Source organism: Penicillium solitum (assembly GCF_028829755.1).
Source record: "Penicillium solitum strain IBT 25940 chromosome Unknown utg000001l_segment0_segment0, whole genome shotgun sequence".
In the NCBI taxonomy this organism is placed as follows: Eukaryota; Fungi; Ascomycota; class Eurotiomycetes; order Eurotiales; family Aspergillaceae; genus Penicillium; species Penicillium solitum.
In genome coordinates this window covers 7,096,003-7,119,414 of record NW_027072121.1, presented here as the reverse complement: position 1 = coordinate 7,119,414, position 23,412 = coordinate 7,096,003, and the positions used below count along the sequence as shown (strand labels likewise).

The window sequence follows — 23,412 nt, the reverse complement described above, 5'->3', positions numbered from 1 at the left end:
CTGATAACCATCAAAGTCCTTTAATCCCAATACCTGATAGTACCGTCCAATCCACCAGTGACAACCTTACTAGATTCATGGGGATGCCAGTCTACACAAGTAACAGCACCGCCTTCCTTTCCACCAGCCTGGATCTTGTGGTACATCTTGCCAGTCTTCCAGTCCCAGAAGCAGACATAGCCACCGCTGTCACCGGAAACAAGGAACTGGCCATCAGGCGAGACCTTGAGGTCCACAGCGTACCCGGAAGTATTATGTCCAACGAAGCGCTTCTTCCGGTTTTGACGGAATTTGTCCGTTGCGCTGTAGACAACAATCTGGTTGTCGCCTGACTGGAAGGCAACATACTTGCCATTCGGATGGGGAGTCGCACGGGTGAGTGCGAACATGTATGGCTCTGCGATGAACTTGATCGGCACAGGGATTCCGTATTCCCAAGCGCGCAGCGACTTGTCGTCTGAGGTGGAGATGAAGCGGCGGTTGTCATCAACGAAAGTGAGGGTGTTGACGGCTGCCAGATGGTGGTCGTACTCTTGGACCAGCTCGCCGGACCGGGTGTCGAACTGCACGATCTTTTTGTCGGACATACCAGCCAGGAACTCGTGTGAGTGATCTTCGCCGGGGTTGAAGCGGACGACGTGCGGTGTCTTGCCTGTGGAAAATCGACCAAGGCATTTGCCATATTCGGTATCCCAGAGCTTGATCTGTCGGTCGTATGAACCGGTAAGGAAAGTCTTCCCCGATGGGTGGAAGTCTGTGTCTGAGATTGCCTTGGTGTGGCCGGAGAAAGTACGCAAGAGTTCCCGAGAGTGATACACATCCCAGAGCTTGGCCTTTCCATCGGCTGCTGACGAAAGCAGCAAGTGGCCAGATTTGGGGATGAATCGGAGGGAGGTGATCGGCTTGGTGTGCGACTTCCAAGTTTGTACAAGCTTTTTCGGTACGTAGTTCTTGGTGGTGCCGGGCTCTTTGCGCAAATCGATATCCAGGTCTTGGGGCACGTGCATGTACGTCCGGCCCTGGTAGTCGTACTGCTCCGATCCGTGGAACTCGGTGGTTTCTTGCGTGGCAAGGTCGCCTTCGTAGGCAGTGGCATCCTTGCTCATGGCTGGCATGGGGGCCGTGGTAGTCAAAGTCTCGTCTTCCTCTTCGACGTATTCCTCGTCGCTACCAAGCGCGCGCTCATCCCCTTCAGCAACCTCCACGTAGTCATATTGCTGGTCGTTTTGATATTTCGCCCAGGGTCCCAGATATGCGCCCTCTCCTTCCACAACACTGGAGTCGCCCTTCTTTTGCCGCTTTGTCCGCCAGTTTGCGGACGCGCTCTTAGTCGGCTTAATTTGCACAACATCCCGACCTCCATATTGTGCCGCATTTTCGAGGTTTCCGATAAACTGATCCGGCATTGTCGGATTGCGCGTGTATCCCAGACTCTGGAACGTGCGATGTTGCGCCGCAAATGTGGACTCGCTGATGGCTGCCTCTTCGGCAAATCCTGTCGGAACATTCTTTCTTTTGATACCATTTCCCGGACCCGCTGGCTTGAACGGGTTGATAGGGCCCTGGGAGGGCTTCGTAAGATCATCGTATGTGGCATTGTAGGTGAGAGCTTGGGATGAGGCGTTGGCGAGGGCCATCTGCATATGCGCTTGGTCCTGTAGGATCGTTAGTCTTATCTGTTCGTCATGGCTAAGGTGCAAGAAACAAAAGAAACTGGGGAGAAGGGTGATTATGGGGGGACCAAACCTCTGTATTGACCTCTGGTGCAGCAACGACCTTGGTCGCGGTCGTCACAGACGAGTTGGGCATAGCTGTGGCGTCATCGTCGCTGGAGTCATAACCGAGACCTAATAAGGCGGACATGACTGGTATGTTAAAGAGAGCAAGAATGCGCAGACCTCAATGCCCCTTTACAACAACGTTGGGGTTGAATGTGGTTGGTGAATGGTATAGGTAGTGGAGGATGGGAATTTTACGGGCGTCGGGAGACCCCCGATACGAAGGCCGCGGAACAGCGACCGCAGCCAAGCTCTCTATCAACCCCAATGCAGCTGCGATCTTAGTTAGATGCATACATCAATTATGCCTTACTGTTTTCTACTCTTGCTACTCTTGCTACACCTATTTCATGGGAATGGTATTTATCAACAAGAAATCATTTAAATGTTAGAAACCTTGGGTATCGTACGCTCTTCATTGCCAACCGCATGGGAGGTATATACAACTCAACAGGTCGAAAGACACAGCAAGATTAACACAGAAGGAGAATTAAAAACAAACAAACGATAGCAAAATAACACATGCACCACCACGAGTCAATCATACAGTGTCTCGAATCAATCCAGCTCACATCCCCAGCCGAGACACTCCAAAGGAAATATCTATTACTTCTCATCGCTGTAGTCCTACCAGCAAATATCTGAAGGCTGAAAGAATTCGTTGCTCATCCATGATCATGGCCGCTCAAAAGATAAGGAACCACATCGATATACCGAGTTATATGATATAGCGGCCGTCTTGGAGCTGCGGTCATGTTCGAGGGTTGCGTGACAGACCGAGAACAATGTCCAGAGAACACTGACCCAGGAACTCATGACAACAGCTCATCAACAGACGGCTCCTTGATCTAGCCGGAACGACCATGATGCATCGCATATTCGGTCTTTTCACGCAGTCAGTGGCCCTCATCGCGGATCAGGGCAACAATCATGCTGTAGAGGTAGAAGAAGAACATGAGGAGGTGGAAGCCAAGCTTGATGAAGGATTCCTAAAAACACGAGTTCGAGTTAGTCATTGCGCTGCAGTTTGCGACTTAGAAACCAAACCGACCTTCTTGTGCACATTCAACTTGCGGAAAATCTCGGTCGCATCCAAAAGGTGTTGGTTCTCGTAGATCCTATATTTTTGAAAACGACTCGGTTAGCCTTGTTCTGAGGGGGGCTTGCGACTACTCGGGGAGCTTCAAACGTACTTCTTGGCGTTGAACAACACGAGGGGCAGGTTCAGCACGATGGCGAGCCAGTATCCGTTGATCACGAAGAGGAAGGTCAGGAAGGCGTGGACAGCGGCTTCGGGGATGATGTAGGCGTTAAGGCGGTTGCAAAGGTCGATAGGGTTGATGTAATCGCTGGAGAAAAAAAAAGGAGAAGTGTCAGCTTGTATTCTGTAGTATGTGTGGACTCCAAGCAGTTGCTTGGAACATAATATGAATGGAAAGACTCACCATTCGAGATCACTGTACATAATAGTGAAGAACACCTGGAGGAAGAGGTTGACGGCGTTGATCAACACCGACAACAGGTAAAGCCATGCTTCGCCGGACATCATTGCGAAATTGACGTTGCGTCAAGTATAATTGGCAATATTTCAATTGCTAAACAGAGAATATGAGTAAACTGTCTGCGACAAAAGTGGTTGAGGTCAAGGTAGATTGAAGAGGCCGGAATTGGAGATGTTTGTGGGGTTCTGCGGCCCAAGGAAGATAGCGGAATCCCACAGAGTCTTCTCCAAAGAGGGGTCAAAGCTCACTCACAAATAAGATGCTAAATGCACTCAAGCTGGTGGAGATGAAAAGAACGAAGCAGAGATGAGGTGGGATCGAAGGAGGGAGTGTCGAGATTAGCGAACTGCGGCCGAACCTGAACGGGTCGGCGGTGTCGGTGTCGGGAGGGCTGGTCATCATTAGCGCAACCCGCAAACGGGGCTGGTAACGTACATGCTGTACTCTCTGGAGTACTTGATAAGAAACAGCTTCAAGATATGTCAGACTAGAAATAAATTATTGACTATAGGGTTGGTAACCGAGTTCACTAGCCTAGGTTGACACGAGAGACCTTGGAAGGTTTGTAGAAGGATGACGTTGACACGTGCATCGTCTAGGTACGTGTGAGGTACCTGAGGTCTGGACCAGATGTACCCAACTACAATGTGGTTTATTTGAAAGCATGGAATGCAGGGGATCGTTAAGAATACCTATCTTGTCTATATACATAATGACAAACTATAGATCGCAGCATACAGGCTTCTATGCGCCTTTAAAGAGCAGATCTTTAATCCTGCTGGCAACGCAACACACAAAACAACGTTGGGCAAGGGCGAGGACTAGGCCAAATAAAAGGCAAAACACAGAGTTAATGGGAACGCTCTTGATGGTATTATACCAGTGTATAGTAACACAAAGGGACTAGCTCATCGCTTCTCGACAAGTAGGAAATGCATTGCACTGTATGCAATGATGAGGAAGGCCCCGGAGATGACAGCCAGTCCGACAACGTCGCTCCAGTAGGCCTGGGTGTCAAATCCAAATGCGCTTAAGATAGAGGCACCAGGAACTTCAATATCCAAACCGTACTTGTGATCAATCAAAGTGAGGAAAGTCACTTCATTGACGATCAAGGCCTCGAAGCCATAGTGGAAGATGGACAGCTGGTACCATTGTTAGTAGGGGAAACAACGCTCAAGTTATAGGGAAACTCACAGTCTGCAGCCACAATGCTGACTTGGGAATTGCATCGTGATTCAGTAGGAGGCCAGCGAAGAGCAAGCTGAAGAGCATCACCAAACTGCCAATAAGATTGGCGACTCCGCCATCCCGGAAAATGATGCCGATGAAGAGGCAAATATTGGCCGCCGCAAGATTGAAAAGGACCAGAACCAGCAAAAAGCGGAAGAATTCAGGCCATGCCGGAATCAGACCCGTCATGGGGTATACGATGATGCCCATGATGATGGGGGGAATTAGCCTCAAAGGAACGATGTCAAACACAACCTTGGACGCAAAGTATGTGACCGGATGATAGTAGCCATTGGCACGCTCACGCACAAACAAAAGCCGCTCCGTGGAGAACACGTTGAGACTAGTCAAAGTACTGAAACCAAATAGAGCCAAGATGAAGAAGAAGAGACCAAGACGATTCTGGAAGCCTCTGATATCGTCCGTGAGACCATAAAAGAGGAATCCAGATAAGACCGCAAGAAGGATGGCAATTGCGTAATGGGTGAGCATCAGCATCGGGTTTCGATAAAGATTACGCCATGTCCGCTGAGACAGGATGATGAACTGTCGCGCCAGACCAACTCGAGCATAGCCCTTAGATTGTATCACAGTATCCGACAACATGGGTGAATTTGGTGAACCGTTCGCATCCTGGGCATTCTGAACGGCGGCCAAAATCTCATCATGTACAAAATGGCAAACATCAGAATCCGCGTAGCTGGCCACCAGAATGTCGAGATCACTTTGTCCAGGTGCTGGAGGAGGTAGTTGATCGGGATCATCAAGGATTTGTGGAGGAACACTGCCTTGCTGACGAGAAAGACGCAGCCATTGTTGATGATTCTCAGCTACATCCAATGTAGCACTCTCGTCGTCTGTCTTGGGCGTGATTGGGCGCTCATTATGTTGCTTTCGGGAGTAAAGTTGGCGATCTTGCTGCTGCTTCAGAGATACCCGGCGTTTGTTTTTGGGTCTCCGAGTCGCCTCTGCGCCGCTCGAGTTATCTTCAATGCTCTGGATCGATGCGCTGGTGACGGACTTGACAGCCCTGAGACTGCTTGATGCAGTCTTAGGTGGACCAGTGCGCTCATCCACAGACGACGTTACTTCGTCCGTATATGACGAATGTGCGCCACCGGCGTGCATTGTAAGATCGACAAGGTAATCTGCAATGTTGAATCCCGGGGGACAGGAATAGCCCACGCGGTCAAAATACTGCTGACAGGATGAGAAAGGACCAGAATAGACAGTGCGTCCCTCAGCAAGAAGGATGAGTCGGTCAAAGAGAGCAACAATGTTCGAGCGAGGCTGGTGGATGGTGAAGATAACAGTGCGGTTGTATGTCTTGGCTAGCGTCACCAGACACTCAACCACATTGAACGCATTGTAGGCATCCAATCCGCTGGTGGGTTCATCCAGGAACAGGATACTAGGGCTGGTAACTAGCTCACAAGCAATGCCGACTCGGCGTTTCTCTCCACCGGAAATGCCACGACCATTACCTTCTTCCGAGCCAATCAATTGATCCTTGATATGGTAGATTCCGAGTTGTTTTTCAACCTCCAGAACTCTTTGCTCTTTAGCTACCCGGCTCATGTCCCGGGGAAGTCTGAGTAGCGCGCTTGTCAAGATGGTCTCGTGGACTGTCAAGGTGGCAAGCATTGTGTCTTCTTGGTCGACAAAGCCAACCATGGTCCTGAAGTCATTGTCGTCGATTTTCTCACCGTTGACATAGAAATCTCCATTCACTGAGCCACGCTTGTTCTTTCGTGCCAGGATATCAAGGAATGAAGTTTTCCCAGCACCAGATGCCCCCATAATGGCCGTAATCTGGCCTGGTACGGACGCACCTTGAATACCAGAGAGAATCTCTTTTCCATTTAGCGTGTAAGATACATTATCCCAGTACAAAGCTGCAGGGCGATAGTCTGCCAGGAGTTTGGCGGTTTCGTCATCCGAATCATCCGAAAGAGACAAGCGAAGATAACTGCGGCGCGCAGCACGACGGGACAGATACCAAACGAGCAGAATGACAGCAACCACAAACAGTGCACTTCCCGCGATCACGCCGGCAATGAGAGGCGTGTTGATCTTTTTCACGGGGCGCTCATATCCCGGTTCGTCGGTCTTGTACATGCACTCTCCTGAATCGCATGACAAGAAGATGCTGGGATCACCGAAGACGCCCGCAATCAATCCATTCATTTGAGGCTCAGAGAAAACGCTCTTAGTGCCCTCCAGGGTCGATTTAGTATCAAAAGTAGCTGGGCCCTTGATCAGTTGATCAAGGAAATCGCTCAGATCAATGGACCCGTTCTCGCCACAGAGGAAACGGCCCGGAATACATTCGCACTGAAGGTGCTCACACTTGTAGTGAGTTGTATTAGAGTTGTAGTCTGTTTCCATGTTCCACTCGCAAGTGTCTAGGCCGCAATAGAATGACTCCTTCTGGTCGACCCAAAATTGGAAGCTGCATGTTTCATCCTCGGCTTTGCAGGAGAAAGTCACCTGGGGCTTGCGGCCGTCGAGCTGTTTCAAGATCGCACGGTTGGTCACATCACACATCTGAAAGTTCTCCTTGACCGTGACGCCTTGCTTGTGACACACGCCCCCTTGGTCTTCGGGCATCATCGCGTTGCAGGCATTATCTGAGTCGCAGACATTGCAGTTGATGCCCTTCCAGCCATCCTTGCATTGACAGGTATTGGAATCACGCTGCGGTCGGTTCAAGTCGTCGGCCAACGAACCGCACAGTGGAACCGAGCAGTCGTCGCCTCCAAATCCGGGGGGACATGAGCATTTGCCGTTAAAGTTGTTGCAATCCGCAAAATGAGTGCAGTTATAGTTGTCGAGCTGGCAGTTGAAGCAAGCCGGACACTCGGGGCATCCGGATGGCCGATCATCGAAGAGGGAATACGATTGCGTAGCGAGGTTTGCGTCGGAAAATTCGCTCCATGATGCAGCATATCCCAGTAGAGGAGTTAGTGTGAGAAGCGAAAGAGATATTGCGCCAGTCAAGCGCATCTTGTGAGAATGGTGGCAGCGGCGTGTCCTAATACGCAGCGATGCCAACAACTGAGGGGATGCGGGGCGGACCGCCGAATTGATCAAATTAGAGGAGCAAACTGGAGCATATAGTTGAAGTAAAATATAGAAACAAGGAGGTGAGTTTGAAGGTTGAGGAACAGAAAGCGGAGAGAGGTGAGATTGGCCCCCAGACGATGACGCGGGCGGAGAAGCGAGAGAGGCTGGGCTGCTGCATGGGTGTCAGGAACCCGCAGGTGACCCGGACGAAGATCATCTTATGCTATACAAAGTTGACGATAATTTTCATTCTACAGCAACATTAACTGGATACTCCATGCACTCCAAGCTTTCCCACGAACGTCAATATTTCTGACTTCCCAGTTCTGTATGGCTGCCTAGGTGGTATTGTCTTCAATGCGGGGAAACACGTGATGCCATGAGAGGGGACATGTGGTCCCGAGCAGAGTCTAGGGCCTAGTATATATACCGCTGCAATGACAATCGGAGGTTCCGATTGTTCCTAGTTATGATCTTTGTTACCTAGGTAGCGGCCTAAGTAAACCTGCCGTCCCGGTAGGATTACACGAATACGACGACTCGTCACGTGATGACACGGACACCAAGAACATTCGAAGCTCATAGCGACGGTCACAACAAGACCCAAATTATTACCCATTCAGCTGAACCTTGGAACGTCACTAAACAAAGACATTTGGTTGTAGCTACTTCGCTCGGTAATGCTCACTGTTCTCAACCATGGTGAAGATTGAGGCCTTTGCGGTTGAACAGGTACCTCCCCGCATTACCCCATGACTCGGCGGCGTTTGTCTGTTCCTTGTGTTGTTACAAATTTCCATTGCTAACCAGTCTGCAGTGGATGGACAAGTATGAGACCACTGCCAAATATAATACTGCCGAGACCTGCTGCGCATCCATCTCCGTTAACGACCTCCGCACGCTGTCCGATGACAAAGAGTCCGACCCTCTCGCCCAGCTCCAATCCACGAAGCTTACATACGGGGCGATACGTGGATCTGATAAGCTACGCAATACATTGGCGAATCTGTACTCGGTGAGGGCACCAACACAGTTGCCGAAGGATAATATCTTGATCACTCCTGGCGCAATTCAAGCGAATTTCTTGCTGCTATATACGTTGGTTGGGCCAGGAGACCATGTCATCTGCCATTATCCAACTTATCAGCAACTGTTCTCCGTTCCTGCATCAGTGGGGGCCGAAGTCAGCCTATGGAAATCCAAAGAGGCCGATGGATGGCAGCTGGACATTGAAGAGCTGAAAGGCCTTATCCGTCCCAACACAAAGTTGATCATCATAAAGTATGTCTAACTCTTTTCACTACCACATAGGGCGCACTTTTTTTTCTAACCATCATGCTCGTCATAGCAACCCGCAAAACCCAACTGGAGCTATCATCCCGCGCCAAACCCTCGAACAATTGGTCGGTATTGCCCGCGAGCAGTCCATAATCATCCACTCCGATGAGGTCTATCGCCCACTTTTCCACAACATCAGCCCCGCGGACCCCAGATTCCCACCCACACTTCTTTCCATGGGATACGAACACACCGTGGTGACAGGATCTGTTTCCAAAGCCTACAGCCTGGCGGGCTTACGGGTCGGCTGGGTTGCGTCGCGGGATAGTTCTATCATCGAATCTCTTGCTAACGCGCGCGATTATACAACTATCTCGGTCGGGCAAATTGACGAGGCAATTGCCAGTTTTGCCCTAGCACCGGATTGCATCCACAATCTTCTGAAGCGAAATCTCGATCTAGCCCGGACCAATCTCTCCATTTTAGAGAAGTTCATTGATGCTCATCGCTGGGCGTGTGAGTGGATTAAGCCGCAAGCCGGTACCACTGCATTTGTGCGCTTTAACAAGATGGGAAAACCCGTAGACGATGTCGCTTTCTGTGAAATGCTTCAAGAACGGACCGGTGTGATGCTTGTGCCGGGGAGCCTTTGCTTTGGAGTCGGAGAAGACTTCAAGGGTTATGTTCGCATTGGGTATGTCAATGAAACCGAGGTCCTAGAGCAGGGCTTGGACGCATTGGGTAAGTTCATGGAAGATGGGTATGAGGATGTCCCAGCAAAGAAGCACTTGTCAAAGTGATATGCTATCTTATGCAATTTGGTCAATATAGATATCCATGCTTCGGACATACAACTAAAAAATTGCGGGGTAGCAATCCCTGTAAGCTGGGCCCATATATACTGTTAAAAGTTAGCATCGGTATACTCTAAAATTAAGCATTATACACATACATATAACTATTGGAAGAGATAACAGTTGTTTAATCTATAAATGTATGAATGTTAAATTCTAAGGTTGAGTATGTGGCGAGTAGTTATGTTGTACGCGTTGCACAACGTTGCACAATGTTGCATGCGGTCAGGGGATCGGCACTTCCGTGCCGAGGCACGTTTCGATCTCTTCCTATTTCAATCTCACCGATCTCACTGGATAATGTCAACATTTGTTGCTTTTGTCTAGTCATTTCCTAATATAATAAAGCAACCTCGTGAAATTTTGAGGTGTCAAGGAGCTCCCATAACGCGTTCTTTGTTCTTTCACCCAAAGGTACATTCAAAGCTACGACCCAAGGGGTGATCTCATCCTCCACTCCAAATATCGCACCCCGCGAGTAAACTACTTGATCATACTCAATCATACTCACTTGGGCTTGATACTTGAATCTATTTGGCCATAATGCCGCTGCCACCTTTGCCCGGTAGGTTATAACATACGGCGTGGCGGGGTGCATGGGCTAACAACTGTCTCTTTGTACAGATATCCCCTTGAGTCTTGCACTCCCTGCCGCGGCCACCACACTTGCATATCTAAACGCAAGATGGTCGGTCTCCTACGATTTGAATCTTCTCAAGGGATTGTTGAAGATGTCAGTGAAGTCCCGCGTTGCCGAACGTGGCGACCGCTTGAACCTCTTCTATATACTTGAATCCCATGCACTCAATCCAAAAACTGCAGACAACGATTTTATTGTGTACAACGGACGAACAACGACATTCCATGAAGCCTACATCACGGTTCTTCGCTACGGAGCGTGGTTCAAGAACGTCCACGGCATCAAGCGCAAGGAGATCGTCGCGATCGACTTCCTGAACTCTTCCACCTTTATCTTCATGCTGCTAGGACTTTGGAGTATCGGAGCAGTCCCTGCGTTCATCAACTACAACTTGTCCGGCAAGCCGCTCACACACTCTATCCGAACGTCCACAGCGAGACTCTTGGTGGTTGACGAAGAAGTTCGTCACTGCTTCCCAGAGGAGCAGGAGAAGACTTTGACATCCCCGAGCTTCCGTGATGGCAAGGGGCCGGTTGAAATCGTGTTTCATACCCCCGAGGTGGAAGCGCAGATTTTAGGAATGGAGCCTACGCGAGAGGATGACAAGGCCCGAAGTGGCTTGATCCCTCGCGATATGGCCATTTTAATTTACACAAGCGGCACCACTGGCCTTCCCAAACCCGCTATTGTCAGTTGGAAGAAGTGCTGGTCTGGTAGTTTGTTCGTCAAAGATTGGTTGAACATTACTTCCTCTGACAGATTCTTCACGGTAAGGTCTACCGAATTTACAAATGTTACTGTCCAAGCTAACCTCTTGACTAGTGCATGCCTCTTTACCATAGTTCTGCTTCAGTGCTTGGCTTTATAACTTGCTTGATGGCCGGGTCCACCATGATCATTGGCCGCCGGTTCTCGGCACGCAACTTCATCAAAGAGGCTCGCGAGAACGATGCGACGATTATCCAATATGTGGGCGAGACACTACGTTATCTATTGGGTGTGGCACCTGAAAATGACCCGGTCACCGGCGAGGACCTTGACAAGAAGCACAATATCCGCCTGGCATTTGGAAATGGACTACGTCCCGATATCTGGAACCGGTTCAAAGAACGCTTTAACATTCCCACAATTGCCGAGTTCTACGCTGCCACCGAAGGCACTGCGGGTTCATGGAACATTTCGTCGAACGACTTCTCCGCGGGTGCTATCGGCCGAAACGGTGCTTTGGGAAATATCATCCTTGGTCGTGGCTCTGCCATCGTGGATGTTGACCACGAGACCGAGGAACCGTGGCGTGACCCCAAGACTGGTCTCTGCAAGAATGTCCCTCGGGGTGATCCCGGTGAGTTGCTGTTCGCTATCGATGCAGCGGATCCTACTGCCAATTTCCAGGGCTACTTCGGAAACAAGAAGGCGACAGAAGGCAAGATTATCCGGGATGTACTCAAGAAAGGCGATGCCTTTTTCCGGACCGGCGACATGGTTCGATGGGACAAAGACGGCCGCTGGTTCTTCTCGGATCGACTGGGTGATACCTTCCGGTGGAAGAGCGAGAATGTATCCACCAGCGAGGTTTCCGAGGTTCTGGGCTCGCATTCTGAAGTACATGAAGCCAATGTTTACGGCGTATCTCTTCCCAATCATGATGGCCGTGCCGGATGTGCAGCCATCCTCTTCAACCAGCAGATGGCAAACGGTAACGTCTCTGATTCTGCACTGGAGCCCTCGCGCGAGGTGCTTGATACTCTGGCTGCACACACTCTCAAGAGTCTGCCCCGGTTTGCGGCTCCTCTGTTTTTGCGGGTTACGCCTGTGACGCAGGCAACCGGTAACAACAAGCAACAGAAGCATGTTCTCCGTACTGAAGGCGTGGATCCAGCTCTTGTGTCAAAGAAGGACCGACTGTACTGGCTTCAGGACAATACCTATGTTCCCTTTGGACAGAGGGACTGGGAACGGTTGACTGGTGGTCAGGTTCGACTTTGATTCGTCTGCACCTCGGTTTTGTGTGTCTCTTTTGACTTGCTTTATCATTGCCTCTATTCTTTTTTTCGGTTCTATCCCTACTCTCCTTTACTTCAAGATACCCTCAACAGCCCTCAATTCAATAATTTACATACACCCATTGGGGTTGGCCTAATATCACTGGACTGAAGTTTACATGTAGGACGTGCAAGAATAGTCGGCTGCTCATGCATCCCCTGTACTTGACGACGTAAGAACTTGATAATTTGGTCTATTTGGCCCACTGTAGTATTAGTGGCACCATGGGCTACATATAATTCAATGTTGTATATGATATTCCAAGGTCCCCTAGGAAGGTACCATAAGTGAGCATAAATGGCACTGTCCGTTCAGGCATAGCAATCCCCAACCCCACCTTGAAAAGGGGCATCCCTGATGCCTCAGAGTTACAGTGAGTGAGGCGCGTCCTGGACAATGAGAAATCTATTTCCAGAGACTAGCTTGTGAGGAACTATTGGGGGCGGGTTTCTTTTCTTTCTTTGGTGATCTTTGAAGCTATTCACAGCTTTCAATCCACACTATGGCCCCACCATGATCCCACCCCAACGGCTTAACCGTTTCAAGCTTTGTGCATGGTTTTTTAATCTACGATATGATCTCGTATTCTTGAAAACTGATGGCTTTTTTTTCATTTCAAGGCACATGTTAAACTGATTACAAATGATTTCTCTCTGATGGGCATGGTCTGCAATATCCTTCTCTCGACGTTCTTCAGGCAACCTTATCATTATGGGGGAAACTGTTGAAGGTGTCCAAAGGTGCATCAGCCTCGACACTCTTCCACACCTGCTCAATCCGTGCTGCAATTTCCGCGCTGAGGGGACCCTTGCTCAATGCAGCAAGCGTCTGATTGAGCTGCTCAACATTACGCGAGCCAACAATCACAGCATCTCCGAGTTCCTCTTTGAGGGCCGAGTTATGCGCCACCCACCGATATGCCAATTCAACCTTGGAAATACCAGACTCCTTGGAGATCTTCTCCCATTGTTCCAGGCCCTTGAGCATGCTCGGCTTATTGAAAAGCGCATTGTAGACTCCACCAAGCGGGGTGTTTGGATCCCATCGACCCTGGCCGCCGGCGACCAACGTCGCGACATCCTTGGTCAGAAATCCTCCTGCGATGGGCGAATAAGCATAAAAGGAGATGTTATGCTTCCGCAGCGTGGGGAAGATCTCTTTTTCTCCTCGGCGTGCGACGGCTGAATAGTTGCCCTGGTAGACACTTGGCACAACGTAATTCTTCTCACGGCAGATGCGGACTACCTCTTCGACTTCCTCGGCCAGATAGTTGGACAGGCCAAAGCGCTTGAACTTTCCAGCCTGGTACGCAGCGTTGATACTAGCCAGCAGATCTTCCATGGAGCTTCTGCGTTCGGGTGCATGCATGTAGTAGATATCGAGCTAGGAATGGGATTAGGGACTGGGTATTTGCGGTCTTGGATTACGAGCAGCTCACCTGGCCGGTTTGAAGACGAGCCAAACTCTCATTCAAGCTTGTCACAAGAGACTCGGGGGTGGAAGGATCAGGCGAAAATCCGCCAGGGTATTTCGAATCGATGGTAAAGCGGGAATCAGCGTGAACCTTTCCTAATAACTCCTCGGAGTTATTGTAGATCTTGGCAGTATCGATGGTTTTGATGCCGTTGGATTGCAGAATGTCAAGGGCCTCGTTGATGGATTCAAGAGTCGGATATGCGGCTTCATTCATGATTGAGGCACCGCCCCAGATGATTTTGATGCCGGCCATGATAGATGGTTGAAGAATGAGAAGATGGGAAATATGAATGCCTAAAAACAACACTGGAAGGTGGGTATTTATATCCTAGATGTATCCATGGAGTATCCATGGCTCCTTCCAACCTCGGAAGGTTCCAAAGTTATCTTGGGTTTATAATCCAAAACATTTATAATCAAGTCTCATATAACCCTTGGAATACTGTGAATGAGTCTACAACCCCTGAATATCATCATTGTTCTACCAGAGGTACTCCGGTGGATGGATTATCAATCATGGCATCACTTACTTAGATAGGTTAGGGTTTCTAGGTACTCGGAGTTCCGAGTTCCTGATTCACATTACAGGTACTGACCTATAACATCAAAAGGAGACATTGGAGTTTTATCTTACATGTAACATCCCTAGTTAATATTCTCTTGGGTTAGATAAGAGTATTAAACCCCTACGTCGTCAAGGACATAGGCCGCATACGCGACCAACTACGTATGTAGTTTCGTAGTTACTATAGGTAAAAGGTAGGGAATTATGTTACTTAGCAAATTAAAATCAACACATGGCCATCATATACTAAACATTAGAAGAAAATAGTATATAAAAACAAGTTACCTAGGTCATCCAATAGCATATTACGAAGTGAAGTATACAGCCGACTTGGAAGCAAATCGGCTTCCCCGCATGCATTTGGAGATCCCCGCTGCTTTTCTTTTTCTCCTTTTTCTTTTTCTTCTCTACTCTTCTTTTTACTACTTTCCTTAACTTATCATGTCTTCAAGTATGTCATTACTCACACACCTTCGGCCTCGCGTACTGGCGCGAACCCGACCGGGCGCAATTCGCAGTTTCACCATCTCTCAGCGTCTCCGCTCAGATGCTTCCTCGGTAGCCTCGGCCTTTTTGTCGCGCTTCCAATCACTGGGACCACAAACCCGTACGCAAACGATAGATGCGAATCAGCTCCAACTTCTCACCCTCACCCTCAATCGCCCGACTCTCTTCCCCGGTGCCCCCTCCCTGTCCAATGGTGCTTCCGCCCCGCAATCTGAAGTACCTGTGCCGCCGGGCTATCACCTCGCCTATTTCACACCCGCATTCTTGGAAAGTGAACTCGGGGCAGATGGAACCGACGCGTCATACAATCCCGACGTGCCATTCACGCGGCGCATGTGGGCAGGCGGCGAGGTGCTGTGGCCCCGTGTGGATGGGAAACCCAATCTGTTACGGGTAGGACAGCAAGTGCAGGAGACAACGCGGGTACTTAGCGCGGAGTCCAAGGTTGTGAAAAAGACTGGCGAGGACATGATTGTTGTTGGAATCGAGAAAGAATTCTCCAACGAGCACGGCGTGTCAATCATTGACCGACGGTCCGGCTTCCCTTTTCAAGAATGCCGCAGACAAAAGTACTGACAACAACATTCATATAGAAATTGGGTGTTCCGTAAAGCTCTACCTGTTCCGTCTGCATCAACGCCATCCAGCGCTCCTCCCTCGTCTCCAACATCCCATATTGCGACCCCAAATCCTACCTCGTCTGTCATCTCCACCGAGGGCAATACTCACACGCGAACCCTGATGCAAACACCCGTGACGCTTTTCCGCTTCTCTGCCCTGACTTTCAACCCTCATAAGATCCACTACTCACTGCCCTGGGCGCGGGATGTAGAAGGACACAAGGATATTGTAGTACATGGTCCGTTGAATCTGATCTCCATTCTAGATCTTTGGCGTGACACTCGCCAGGATGTCACGGACTCTACCTTGGTTGTTCCAGAGCGCATCTCTTACCGAGCGACGAGTCCACTATATGCCGGGGATGAGTATCGGATTGTGCTTGAGGAGGGCGAGGGAACAAAGGTGCAGATTATTGGGCCCGGAGGAGTAGTCGCTATGAAGGCTGATATTCAGTAAACATAAACAGCAGAAATAAACCCGATATATAAATACACAATGACTGTATATAAGACTGTGGTTGTAGTCTGTTAAGGGTGTTCCTGATAGAAACAAAGTACACCAAGCTCTGTTCACGGGTTAGCGGGGCGTGTCGATCCCCCACGAGCTAGGGAGTCCACTTCTTTTTCCTTCCACCTGGAATGTTCCTAGGTTGTAGTTCCTGGGCATCCTCATCATTTGCCGATCGAAATAACTACAATAACTATAAATAATAATGGACGAACCTCTGGACCCTGCGGCGGCGAAATCCGCCCCCAAAAAGCGAACGCGCGTACAATTTTCATGCACGGCGTGCAGGTATCGAAAGTAAGCTCAACGCACGACGTGCATACATAATGCGCTACTTAATCAAAAGTATCCTAGGTTTTAGAAGTGTACTTCGCCTTAAGTCTCACTTTATGGTATACCCGTCTAGGTTATATAGGTAGTGTTTAGAGCTAAGACCGTTGATTATAGCGTTGGTTATGGATAAATAGAGATCAATAAGAAGCCGATACTACTACCACCGGTCTAGTTAGGGCTGCTTAACCCTCCTCATCTTTACCCTTTCTTCTCTCTTTCCTTGTCATTTCAACTTCTAAAATTCTTCCTTTTAACCCTTTGCATCGCAAACCGTTGTCGTCTCGGTCAAAATAGAGCGCCCATGACCCCCCCTCATCTTCCACGGCCATAAACCCTTCCCAGCCCTCCAAAGTAATTCTCCTATCAATTGGAGTGCAGTCCCATGGCCCAACAAGCTGGTTTTCCGAGTCTTGTCGCAGGCCGTACTTCACCTCATAAGTTTCTTGGTCCACGTATATCCAATTTAGTTGTGGGGGCTCATCGGAGATTGTAGAGACCAGTCCTTCTCCCTTGCGACCCCAGTCTTGGTCAGGATAAGGCAGGAAATATCCTGCGAATAAATGCTGTGAGCATTTGGTCTGACCCTCGGTCGCAGTCACCGCAATGTATAGCTAGTTATCAACTTCATTAGCGAACAAAAGGACAGGTTTGTTGGGTTGCCGGTAGTACGTACCTTGTTGTTGCGCAACACAATAGAGCATCCATCAACTTCGCTGCCTGCGCATGAGGTACTGGCGCAAGAAACGGTGAGATTCGATTTCACGCCTCTGTGCTGTTCTTTCGAGTTCTTTCTTTGGCCTTGGCGGACTGCTTCAGTGGTCCCAACGATTGCAGGACAAGCCGCTATAGCAGTAAGTAGACCTAGAACCATAGTTCATTGATTGTTGTTTCGATTTGAGATCAGAGTGATTTATTTGAATATCATGAGGGAGTGGGGTTTCGCCGATTCTTTACGTGAAACGCGCACTGAGGATAATTTAATCTATTTCATCCGCATAGAGTGTTATGGCTGACATTATGACGCGTTATGCCCAGCCCTGGAGCCCATGCAGCTTAGCGCATGTCGATTTTCCTAATACAGGTTTTACAAGCATACGTGGTGGCATATCGCAAGGGTATCTGCGTGCCGCATTTCTCTCGAGGTGAAGCCTGCCCCTCTTTCAATTCATATAAAGTACCACAGTTTCCTCCTTGTAACTATATAACTATAACATTTTCTGTATCAATTCTCAATTTTTATCCACATCTATCCACCATCATGTCTCAAGTGTAGATATCCACCTTTCCGTCTTCAACTCCCAACCCTAAATTCATGAAACTAATGACATCCGCAGACAACAGCAAGAAAACAGCGCCGAGGATTCCGAAGAAGACCTACCACAATCTCAACCCCCTCCCAACCCTACAGGCGGCCGCAAGCCCGCGAAACTCGGGGCACGGAAGGCAGCCGCGGCAGCTGAGGCCACTGAGGATGATTTAGTCCCAGCCGCAAGCACTGGTAGAAGGATTGTTCCAGTTCATCAATCGCGGATTAAAGATCGACCAGAAAAAGTGGGCGAGAAGGATAGCAGCTTGAAGATCAAAATTGAGTTGGATCTGGAAGTCGAGGTAGAGCTCTATGCACGAGTTAAGGGCGATGTAACAATTGGGTTGATGTGATAATTAGGTTGAAATCTATGCGAGAGTCAAAGGAGATGTTACTATTGGACTACTGTAAGATGTGAGTTTGGTCTCAGCCCTAAACAACGGCATATTGATAACACATCATACAGCACAACATAGCGTGGCCTGACGCTCTCCTTACGAGTGTGAACCCCGCTGTTGCCTCGTCGAACAAACGTGAAATAGGTGCTTCTTGACACTTACAAATGTACAGGCGTTAGCGAACCAAGGACGAGAAAATACATATCCGTGATCGAAATTGTTATTGCGACTGGTTTTGAGAGATGTTTTGGCAATTAACTTTTGTTGTATTTTTGAGGGTTTTCAGGATGGTTAAACTTGATACACTTTTGAGGAAAAAGCAACATACATACTTTGTAATTTGATGGATATCAGACAGAGCTCCGCAAATGGGCTGCCGGGCTTTGGGCCCTACCTTCGGGCCCACCGGTGGGCTATGGGCCTAAGGAGAAGCCCACTGCGGGTTAATGGACCCCCAAATAAGCCCAAAACAGTACAAATATGCCAAGAATTCAGAAGTTGAACACCCTTTTCGGGGTTTTTAAATTTCCCTTCGTTTTACCCCCGTTTATAGGCCTTATTCTAAAGGTAATATATTATTAATTTGAATGGTTTAGAAATAATTACTAGTTATCTCTCTAAATCACGTTTAAACACGCGAGAAAGTGCATTCTTTAGATAATTTATAAATTATAGAAGTTCACTTAGAAAGTAGTAGTTAGTACTCCTATCTAGATCCTAAATATATATTAAGCAGTAAAATAACACTTTTTGTAGTATCTCGACCTCTACTAGTCGGATTCTCTTTAAAATTAAAATTTATACTTATATAGCTACTGTTATTATCAATACCTAAATTTGAATTTTATACGACTAGTAAAAGGGTCAGAATACAATGTTGTATACCGATTACAAGATGCCGATTGAACCCCTTCCAATGGGCTTTAATGGGGGCCTTATGGCCCCCCATTGATGGGCTCTGGGTTGGGTTGGGCTTTGCGGAACACTAATCAGGCAGTACGACAATGTATGGAAACCAGTCGTTATTCGAGCACTCAACACTAGAAAAATCGCGCTCGCGAAGAATCCGCAATACCATGCGCGCATAAAACATCCATGGAGGTTGCTATTCGGTCCCTCTTTCTTCGATAGTAGGTGGCGTCTGGCGCAGATTTAATGTTAAAAGTACTGAAAATGCGGTAAAAGGTAATTGAAGTGATGACGACGGATCATCGACGAGATTAGGGTAGCGATAACCCCCAATCACCAAAGGCGCCATGTCGGAGTGGATTTTGGACCCAACCGACGCAAATTTTGAAGATTTATTTTGATGATAGGACCCAATGTACAGCTTTCTCATATCCAACCTCGGGAAATGCCTGCGTATATGACGTCATATACATGGAATCACATGTCACCAAATAAAAATTTGTTGGGCCATACCTCAACAATCGAACTTTCAATATATATATACTATAGTTAGATATTGTTCTCTATATCACTCTTCTTTTTCTCTATTGTCAAAATACAGCGTTATGGAAAGTCACCATGATTGGAACATCTACTGCTGAGTACTTCTTTATTCGGATTTGCATCCTATTTCTTCACAATATTGCACCAATCAGTATTCTATACAGCGTTCAATTACTGGTCGTTCGATTTTTTCATCTGCCAACTTATACTGAACGCATACCCTACGCTGTCCACATTTGGCTCACTGCAGAGGCAGTCTTTTTCACAACTGTCTATATACCACTTATATACGCTCTCTACCGTTCTTCTATCTGCCATAGGTCTTTATCTGCAGAGTTCAGAGAGGATTTGTTTAGGAAATGCAATAAAACTGTGCCAGACATGGAGAAATACCTCTGCCAGTGGCTTATGGTCCCAGAAGCTAAATACATAAAGCGCGATAACGTGAAAGACTTTATCAGATGGTCATTATTTGGACCTGACCATATTCAGGAGCAAGACCAGCAGACTGAGCGGGAAATTGAAGCCTACACAACTGAACTTGAGAAGCTGACTGGTCGAAAATTGTCACCGGGAAGGATGGATGTGAAAGGCCTAGGACGGCTTTTAAATGAAGCAGGCGGTTTACATCGAAGTCTACTATGGTACAGTGTTAGTTATCTCTCTCCTCTCTATGTGACAAAGGCCGTTTTAAACTGACATTCTAATTAACCTAGTGTGTCTTTGTGGTTGACACAACGATGTACTGCAAAATGTTATACAATGGATTTCACTTCCATCGCAATTCGCTCTTGCGATTTTTTACCGTCTTCCCATTTCGTCCTCTCACTATACTCACACCCTACCGGTCACCGGCACGGCATCTCACATACTGGCATCGACGGCATACATCCAAGAAACGGCTACCCATTCTATTCATACATGGTATCGGGATTGGCCTGTACCCTTACACAAGCTTCCTTCGAGAGTTAAATAGGGAACTGGGGACGGGATGGACCAACGATACTGAGGTCGGCATCATCGCACTTGAAATCATGCCAATAAGCTCTCGAATAACGAATCCTTCTCTGGAAAAAGAGGTGATAATCGGCGAGATCATGGAGATTATGCGGTACCATGGATGGAACAAGTTCGTGCTTGTGTCCCATTCTTATGGTTCCATAATCGCCGCACACCTTCTCAAGTCCGATCTATTTACTCCGCTTATCGGGCCTACGGTCTTCATTGATCCAGTGTCATTCCTTCTCCACCTGCCTGATGTGGCATACAACTTTATAGCTCGCCGACCAGCACAAGCCAATGAATATCAGCTATGGTATTTCGGAAGCAAAGACATTGGAGTTGCGCATACTTTAGCAAAGAGATTCTCTTGGATTGACAATATTATTTGGAAGGAGGATCTCGGCGTGAAGGCAGAAAATAAGCAGGAGGGCAGAAATGTTACAGTTGTTTTGAGTGGTAAGGATTTGATTGTGGACACCGAAACAGTGGGGCAGTACCTGATGGGCTCATCAGAAATTCGGAAAGTTGATAAAGAAGCAGCATGGAAAATCAGGCCCTGGATTGGGCATGGACTTGAGCTGCTGTGGTTTGAACAGTTGGATCATGCTCAGGTTTTTGATTATGAGACTACCAGGCGGGCAGTCATCAAGACGATCTCTATATATTCAAACACGGGCTGAGACTGTCCTGTTCGTCTGAAATATTAGTCTATTCTTTCAAAATCTAGGACGAAATATGGCCCCGACGAAGCTTCTGTAGTGCACCGGCTCGAGATCAGAATAATACTAATACCTTTTAGTTCAAACCCTAGGAACAATAGGAACAATAGGATTCGATATATTTACCAATGTATACTTATTCCCGTTCTATATAGAGGGAACTACGGTTAAATTCATATTTAATCTCTTAGTTATTTAGTTGAAACCGTGGTAGCTTAAACATAGGGATGTCCTCGTGGTCTCTGCCATCGAATATTAATCTTGATATCTTGATCCGTTTCATGGTACTAGGGATATCTTGAAAAATAGCCTCTAGCATCTTCGATCTTATCTTTTACTTATAGTCTATATAAGTATTCTGAATGAGATTAGTTAGATTAGTTCTAGTAATGTCTTAGATATTGGAGAATAGACTGACCTTCTACTCTATCTAGGTGCTTGTAACTGTATCGACCGAAATACCATCGAGATACGAACACGACCATGTCCTACCGTCGTAAATTAGCCGGACCGGATGCACCCTGCGTTAAGGCGAACTTACCAATACCGCCAGATAATGAGAAATACTCATTAATTTGAGATCTTTGCTTGAAGGTGTCTGCTAGCGGCAAGACAACAATTCCGATCAAAGGGTCGTGTTCATACATGCGAAGATCCCGCACTGAAAGAATCACCTCTGTGGTCTGCCAGTCACGGATGAATCGTTCTGCCCCAACATTGAACTGAGCTTTAAAGCACATGTGAAGACCCGCCCCCAATAAGTTCAACATATGAACTCGAATTTTATAGCTATATTATTAATAACGATAACGTACGATCTCTCCTAGCTAAGATCGAAGCTATATAAGACTAGCCGGACCTAGCATTTTCTCGAGAGCACTCATCTTACGATGATATCATGGAAATCGACCGTCGTTTAGAGACCGCACATGACATGGTATCCTCCTGCTTGGAAATTCGACCAATGACGCAGTGTATCGCAGACCCAGCAGAAATAACCATGCGGCGCTTCGCGCTAGAGCTCATGTATCAAACAGCACGTCTTGTCCTACATCGCTGGTATATCGCCGAGACAAATCCCAAATTCGCTTACTCGCGATCAGCGTGCCTGGCCGCAGCTCGGGACGTGCTTCAATACCACACAGAGGTCTGGACTGAGTTCATGCCGGGTGGTCAGTTATACGCAGAGCGATACTTCCTCAACTCCCTCCAGAATTCCTTTTTGCTCTCAGCAATGATTATTTGTCTTGAGATGTCTCAGGATGCAGATCGTGGTGATGTCGCACGTCTTGGGCCCCAAGAACGCGCAGACTTCTTGCTTCTTCTGGAAAATACCCATCGCATATTCATGGACTCCCGTCACCGGTCTGTAGATACTCAGCGAGCAGTGAATGCTTTGAATATCATGCTCAAACGGGTGAAGAAAGGTGAGTTTCAATGTTCCAGTTCGACTGCTGAGCAACCAACGGCGCCTATGGATAGTAAGTATAACTTTTCTCTCCTTGCAATATCGCGCTGACAAGGTTCCCAGATGGTATATCAGTCCAATCCACCAGTGCAACAGCCTTTGATCAACAATACTCAACATACACATCCAATGCTGCAGTCCGCAATACCCAACCCCGCTCAGACCCCGTCATACAACTCCCTGGGGGTTATTGAAGACATGCTTGATATACCCGCTCAACTCGACTGGGTAAGAGCCCCAGCTACATTTCTGGATGCTTATCAAAGCCCTAACTAATCCTTTGTCCTTAGAATCTGTACGACAGTCACATTTCAGGTGTCGAAATGGCCACCAATAACAACACCTGGGACCCCGATGGTCCTGCAACTGCGTACAGTTTTGGTGCGTATCCTCCGGGAGTATCGCCGATGGATAATCAGAGCTACCAGTAATGGCGATGGTGAGTTCTATATATATCGTCAATATTATGAACATACTTTGTGTTTCTCTTGTACATCGTCATTAAAGATCTTGAGATACTACCCACCAAAGCGCTCACAATGTTGAGCTAGATTAATCGATGAATGAGACGTAAGCCCACGCGTGATGTCAATAAAAATTTCTTTTAGAGCCATTCATTTTTTTTAGCAAAAGAAAGAGAGGCGTACAAAGTATAAAATCTACA

At 47.8% G+C, this 23,412-nt stretch overlaps 12 protein-coding genes across 12 annotated transcripts; 6 read left to right on the top strand and 6 right to left on the bottom strand.

Moving 5' to 3' along the window:
* Positions 1–20: 20 nt before the first annotated feature.
* On the bottom strand, positions 21–1,863 carry N7455_002712 (WD40 repeat domain-containing protein; the record flags this gene model as incomplete). The annotated part of the gene is made up of 2 exons (XM_040961828.2): positions 21–1,655; positions 1,747–1,863. 2 exons carry the CDS (start codon positions 1,861–1,863, stop codon positions 21–23), a joined length of 1,752 nt encoding a protein of 583 aa, XP_040807732.1.
* Positions 1,864–2,175: 312 nt separating this feature from the next.
* Positions 2,176–3,830, bottom strand: N7455_002711 (cornichon family protein). Its single transcript, XM_040961829.2, has 6 exons — positions 3,716–3,830; positions 3,533–3,671; positions 3,224–3,373; positions 2,972–3,127; positions 2,830–2,896; positions 2,176–2,767 (listed from the first exon to the last, which is right to left on the bottom strand). Exons 3-6 carry the CDS (start codon positions 3,325–3,327, stop codon positions 2,675–2,677), a joined length of 420 nt encoding a protein of 139 aa, XP_040807721.2. The 5' UTR covers positions 3,328–3,373; positions 3,533–3,671; positions 3,716–3,830; the 3' UTR covers positions 2,176–2,674.
* Positions 3,831–4,188: 358 nt separating this feature from the next.
* Positions 4,189–7,519, bottom strand: N7455_002710 (putative ATP-dependent permease ADP1; the record flags this gene model as incomplete). The annotated part of the gene is made up of 2 exons (XM_040961844.2): positions 4,189–4,425; positions 4,478–7,519. 2 exons carry the CDS (start codon positions 7,517–7,519, stop codon positions 4,189–4,191), a joined length of 3,279 nt encoding a protein of 1,092 aa, XP_040807719.2.
* Positions 7,520–8,278: 759 nt separating this feature from the next.
* On the top strand, positions 8,279–9,657 carry N7455_002709 (uncharacterized protein; the record flags this gene model as incomplete). Its single annotated transcript, XM_040961839.2, has 3 exons — positions 8,279–8,311; positions 8,397–8,860; positions 8,928–9,657. 3 exons carry the CDS (start codon positions 8,279–8,281, stop codon positions 9,655–9,657), a joined length of 1,227 nt encoding a protein of 408 aa, XP_040807707.1.
* Positions 9,658–10,254: 597 nt separating this feature from the next.
* N7455_002708 (uncharacterized protein) lies at positions 10,255–12,337 on the top strand (the record flags this gene model as incomplete). Its single annotated transcript, XM_040961824.2, has 3 exons — positions 10,255–10,276; positions 10,336–11,120; positions 11,174–12,337. The coding sequence occupies 3 exons, from the start codon at positions 10,255–10,257 to the stop codon at positions 12,335–12,337; spliced, it is 1,971 nt and encodes a 656-aa protein (XP_040807731.2).
* A 750-nt stretch (positions 12,338–13,087) lies between these two features.
* Positions 13,088–14,123, bottom strand: N7455_002707 (aldo/keto reductase family protein; the record flags this gene model as incomplete). Its single annotated transcript, XM_040961826.2, has 2 exons — positions 13,088–13,777; positions 13,833–14,123. 2 exons carry the CDS (start codon positions 14,121–14,123, stop codon positions 13,088–13,090), a joined length of 981 nt encoding a protein of 326 aa, XP_040807723.2.
* Positions 14,124–14,876: 753 nt separating this feature from the next.
* On the top strand, positions 14,877–16,059 carry N7455_002706 (hydroxyacyl-thioester dehydratase HTD2; the record flags this gene model as incomplete). Its single annotated transcript, XM_040961838.2, has 2 exons — positions 14,877–15,475; positions 15,536–16,059. 2 exons carry the CDS (start codon positions 14,877–14,879, stop codon positions 16,017–16,019), a joined length of 1,083 nt encoding a protein of 360 aa, XP_040807727.1. The 3' UTR covers positions 16,020–16,059.
* A 526-nt stretch (positions 16,060–16,585) lies between these two features.
* Positions 16,586–17,274, bottom strand: N7455_002705 (uncharacterized protein; the record flags this gene model as incomplete). The annotated part of the gene is made up of 2 exons (XM_040961840.2): positions 16,586–17,014; positions 17,077–17,274. The coding sequence occupies 2 exons, from the start codon at positions 17,272–17,274 to the stop codon at positions 16,586–16,588; spliced, it is 627 nt and encodes a 208-aa protein (XP_040807714.2).
* Positions 17,275–17,661: 387 nt separating this feature from the next.
* N7455_002704 (uncharacterized protein) lies at positions 17,662–18,062 on the top strand (the record flags this gene model as incomplete). The annotated part of the gene is made up of 2 exons (XM_040961846.1): positions 17,662–17,672; positions 17,738–18,062. 2 exons carry the CDS (start codon positions 17,662–17,664, stop codon positions 18,060–18,062), a joined length of 336 nt encoding a protein of 111 aa, XP_040807729.1.
* Positions 18,063–19,634: 1,572 nt separating this feature from the next.
* Positions 19,635–21,241, top strand: N7455_002703 (uncharacterized protein; the record flags this gene model as incomplete). The annotated part of the gene is made up of 2 exons (XM_040953340.2): positions 19,635–20,210; positions 20,276–21,241. The coding sequence occupies 2 exons, from the start codon at positions 19,635–19,637 to the stop codon at positions 21,239–21,241; spliced, it is 1,542 nt and encodes a 513-aa protein (XP_040816328.2).
* Positions 21,242–21,614: 373 nt separating this feature from the next.
* N7455_002702 (uncharacterized protein) lies at positions 21,615–22,020 on the bottom strand (the record flags this gene model as incomplete). Its single annotated transcript, XM_065604339.1, has 2 exons — positions 21,615–21,625; positions 21,822–22,020. 2 exons carry the CDS (start codon positions 22,018–22,020, stop codon positions 21,615–21,617), a joined length of 210 nt encoding a protein of 69 aa, XP_065462830.1.
* Positions 22,021–22,244: 224 nt separating this feature from the next.
* On the top strand, positions 22,245–23,179 carry N7455_002701 (putative C6 transcription factor; the record flags this gene model as incomplete). The annotated part of the gene is made up of 3 exons (XM_065604338.1): positions 22,245–22,761; positions 22,837–22,976; positions 23,039–23,179. 3 exons carry the CDS (start codon positions 22,245–22,247, stop codon positions 23,177–23,179), a joined length of 798 nt encoding a protein of 265 aa, XP_065462829.1.
* Positions 23,180–23,412: the final 233 nt, after the last annotated feature.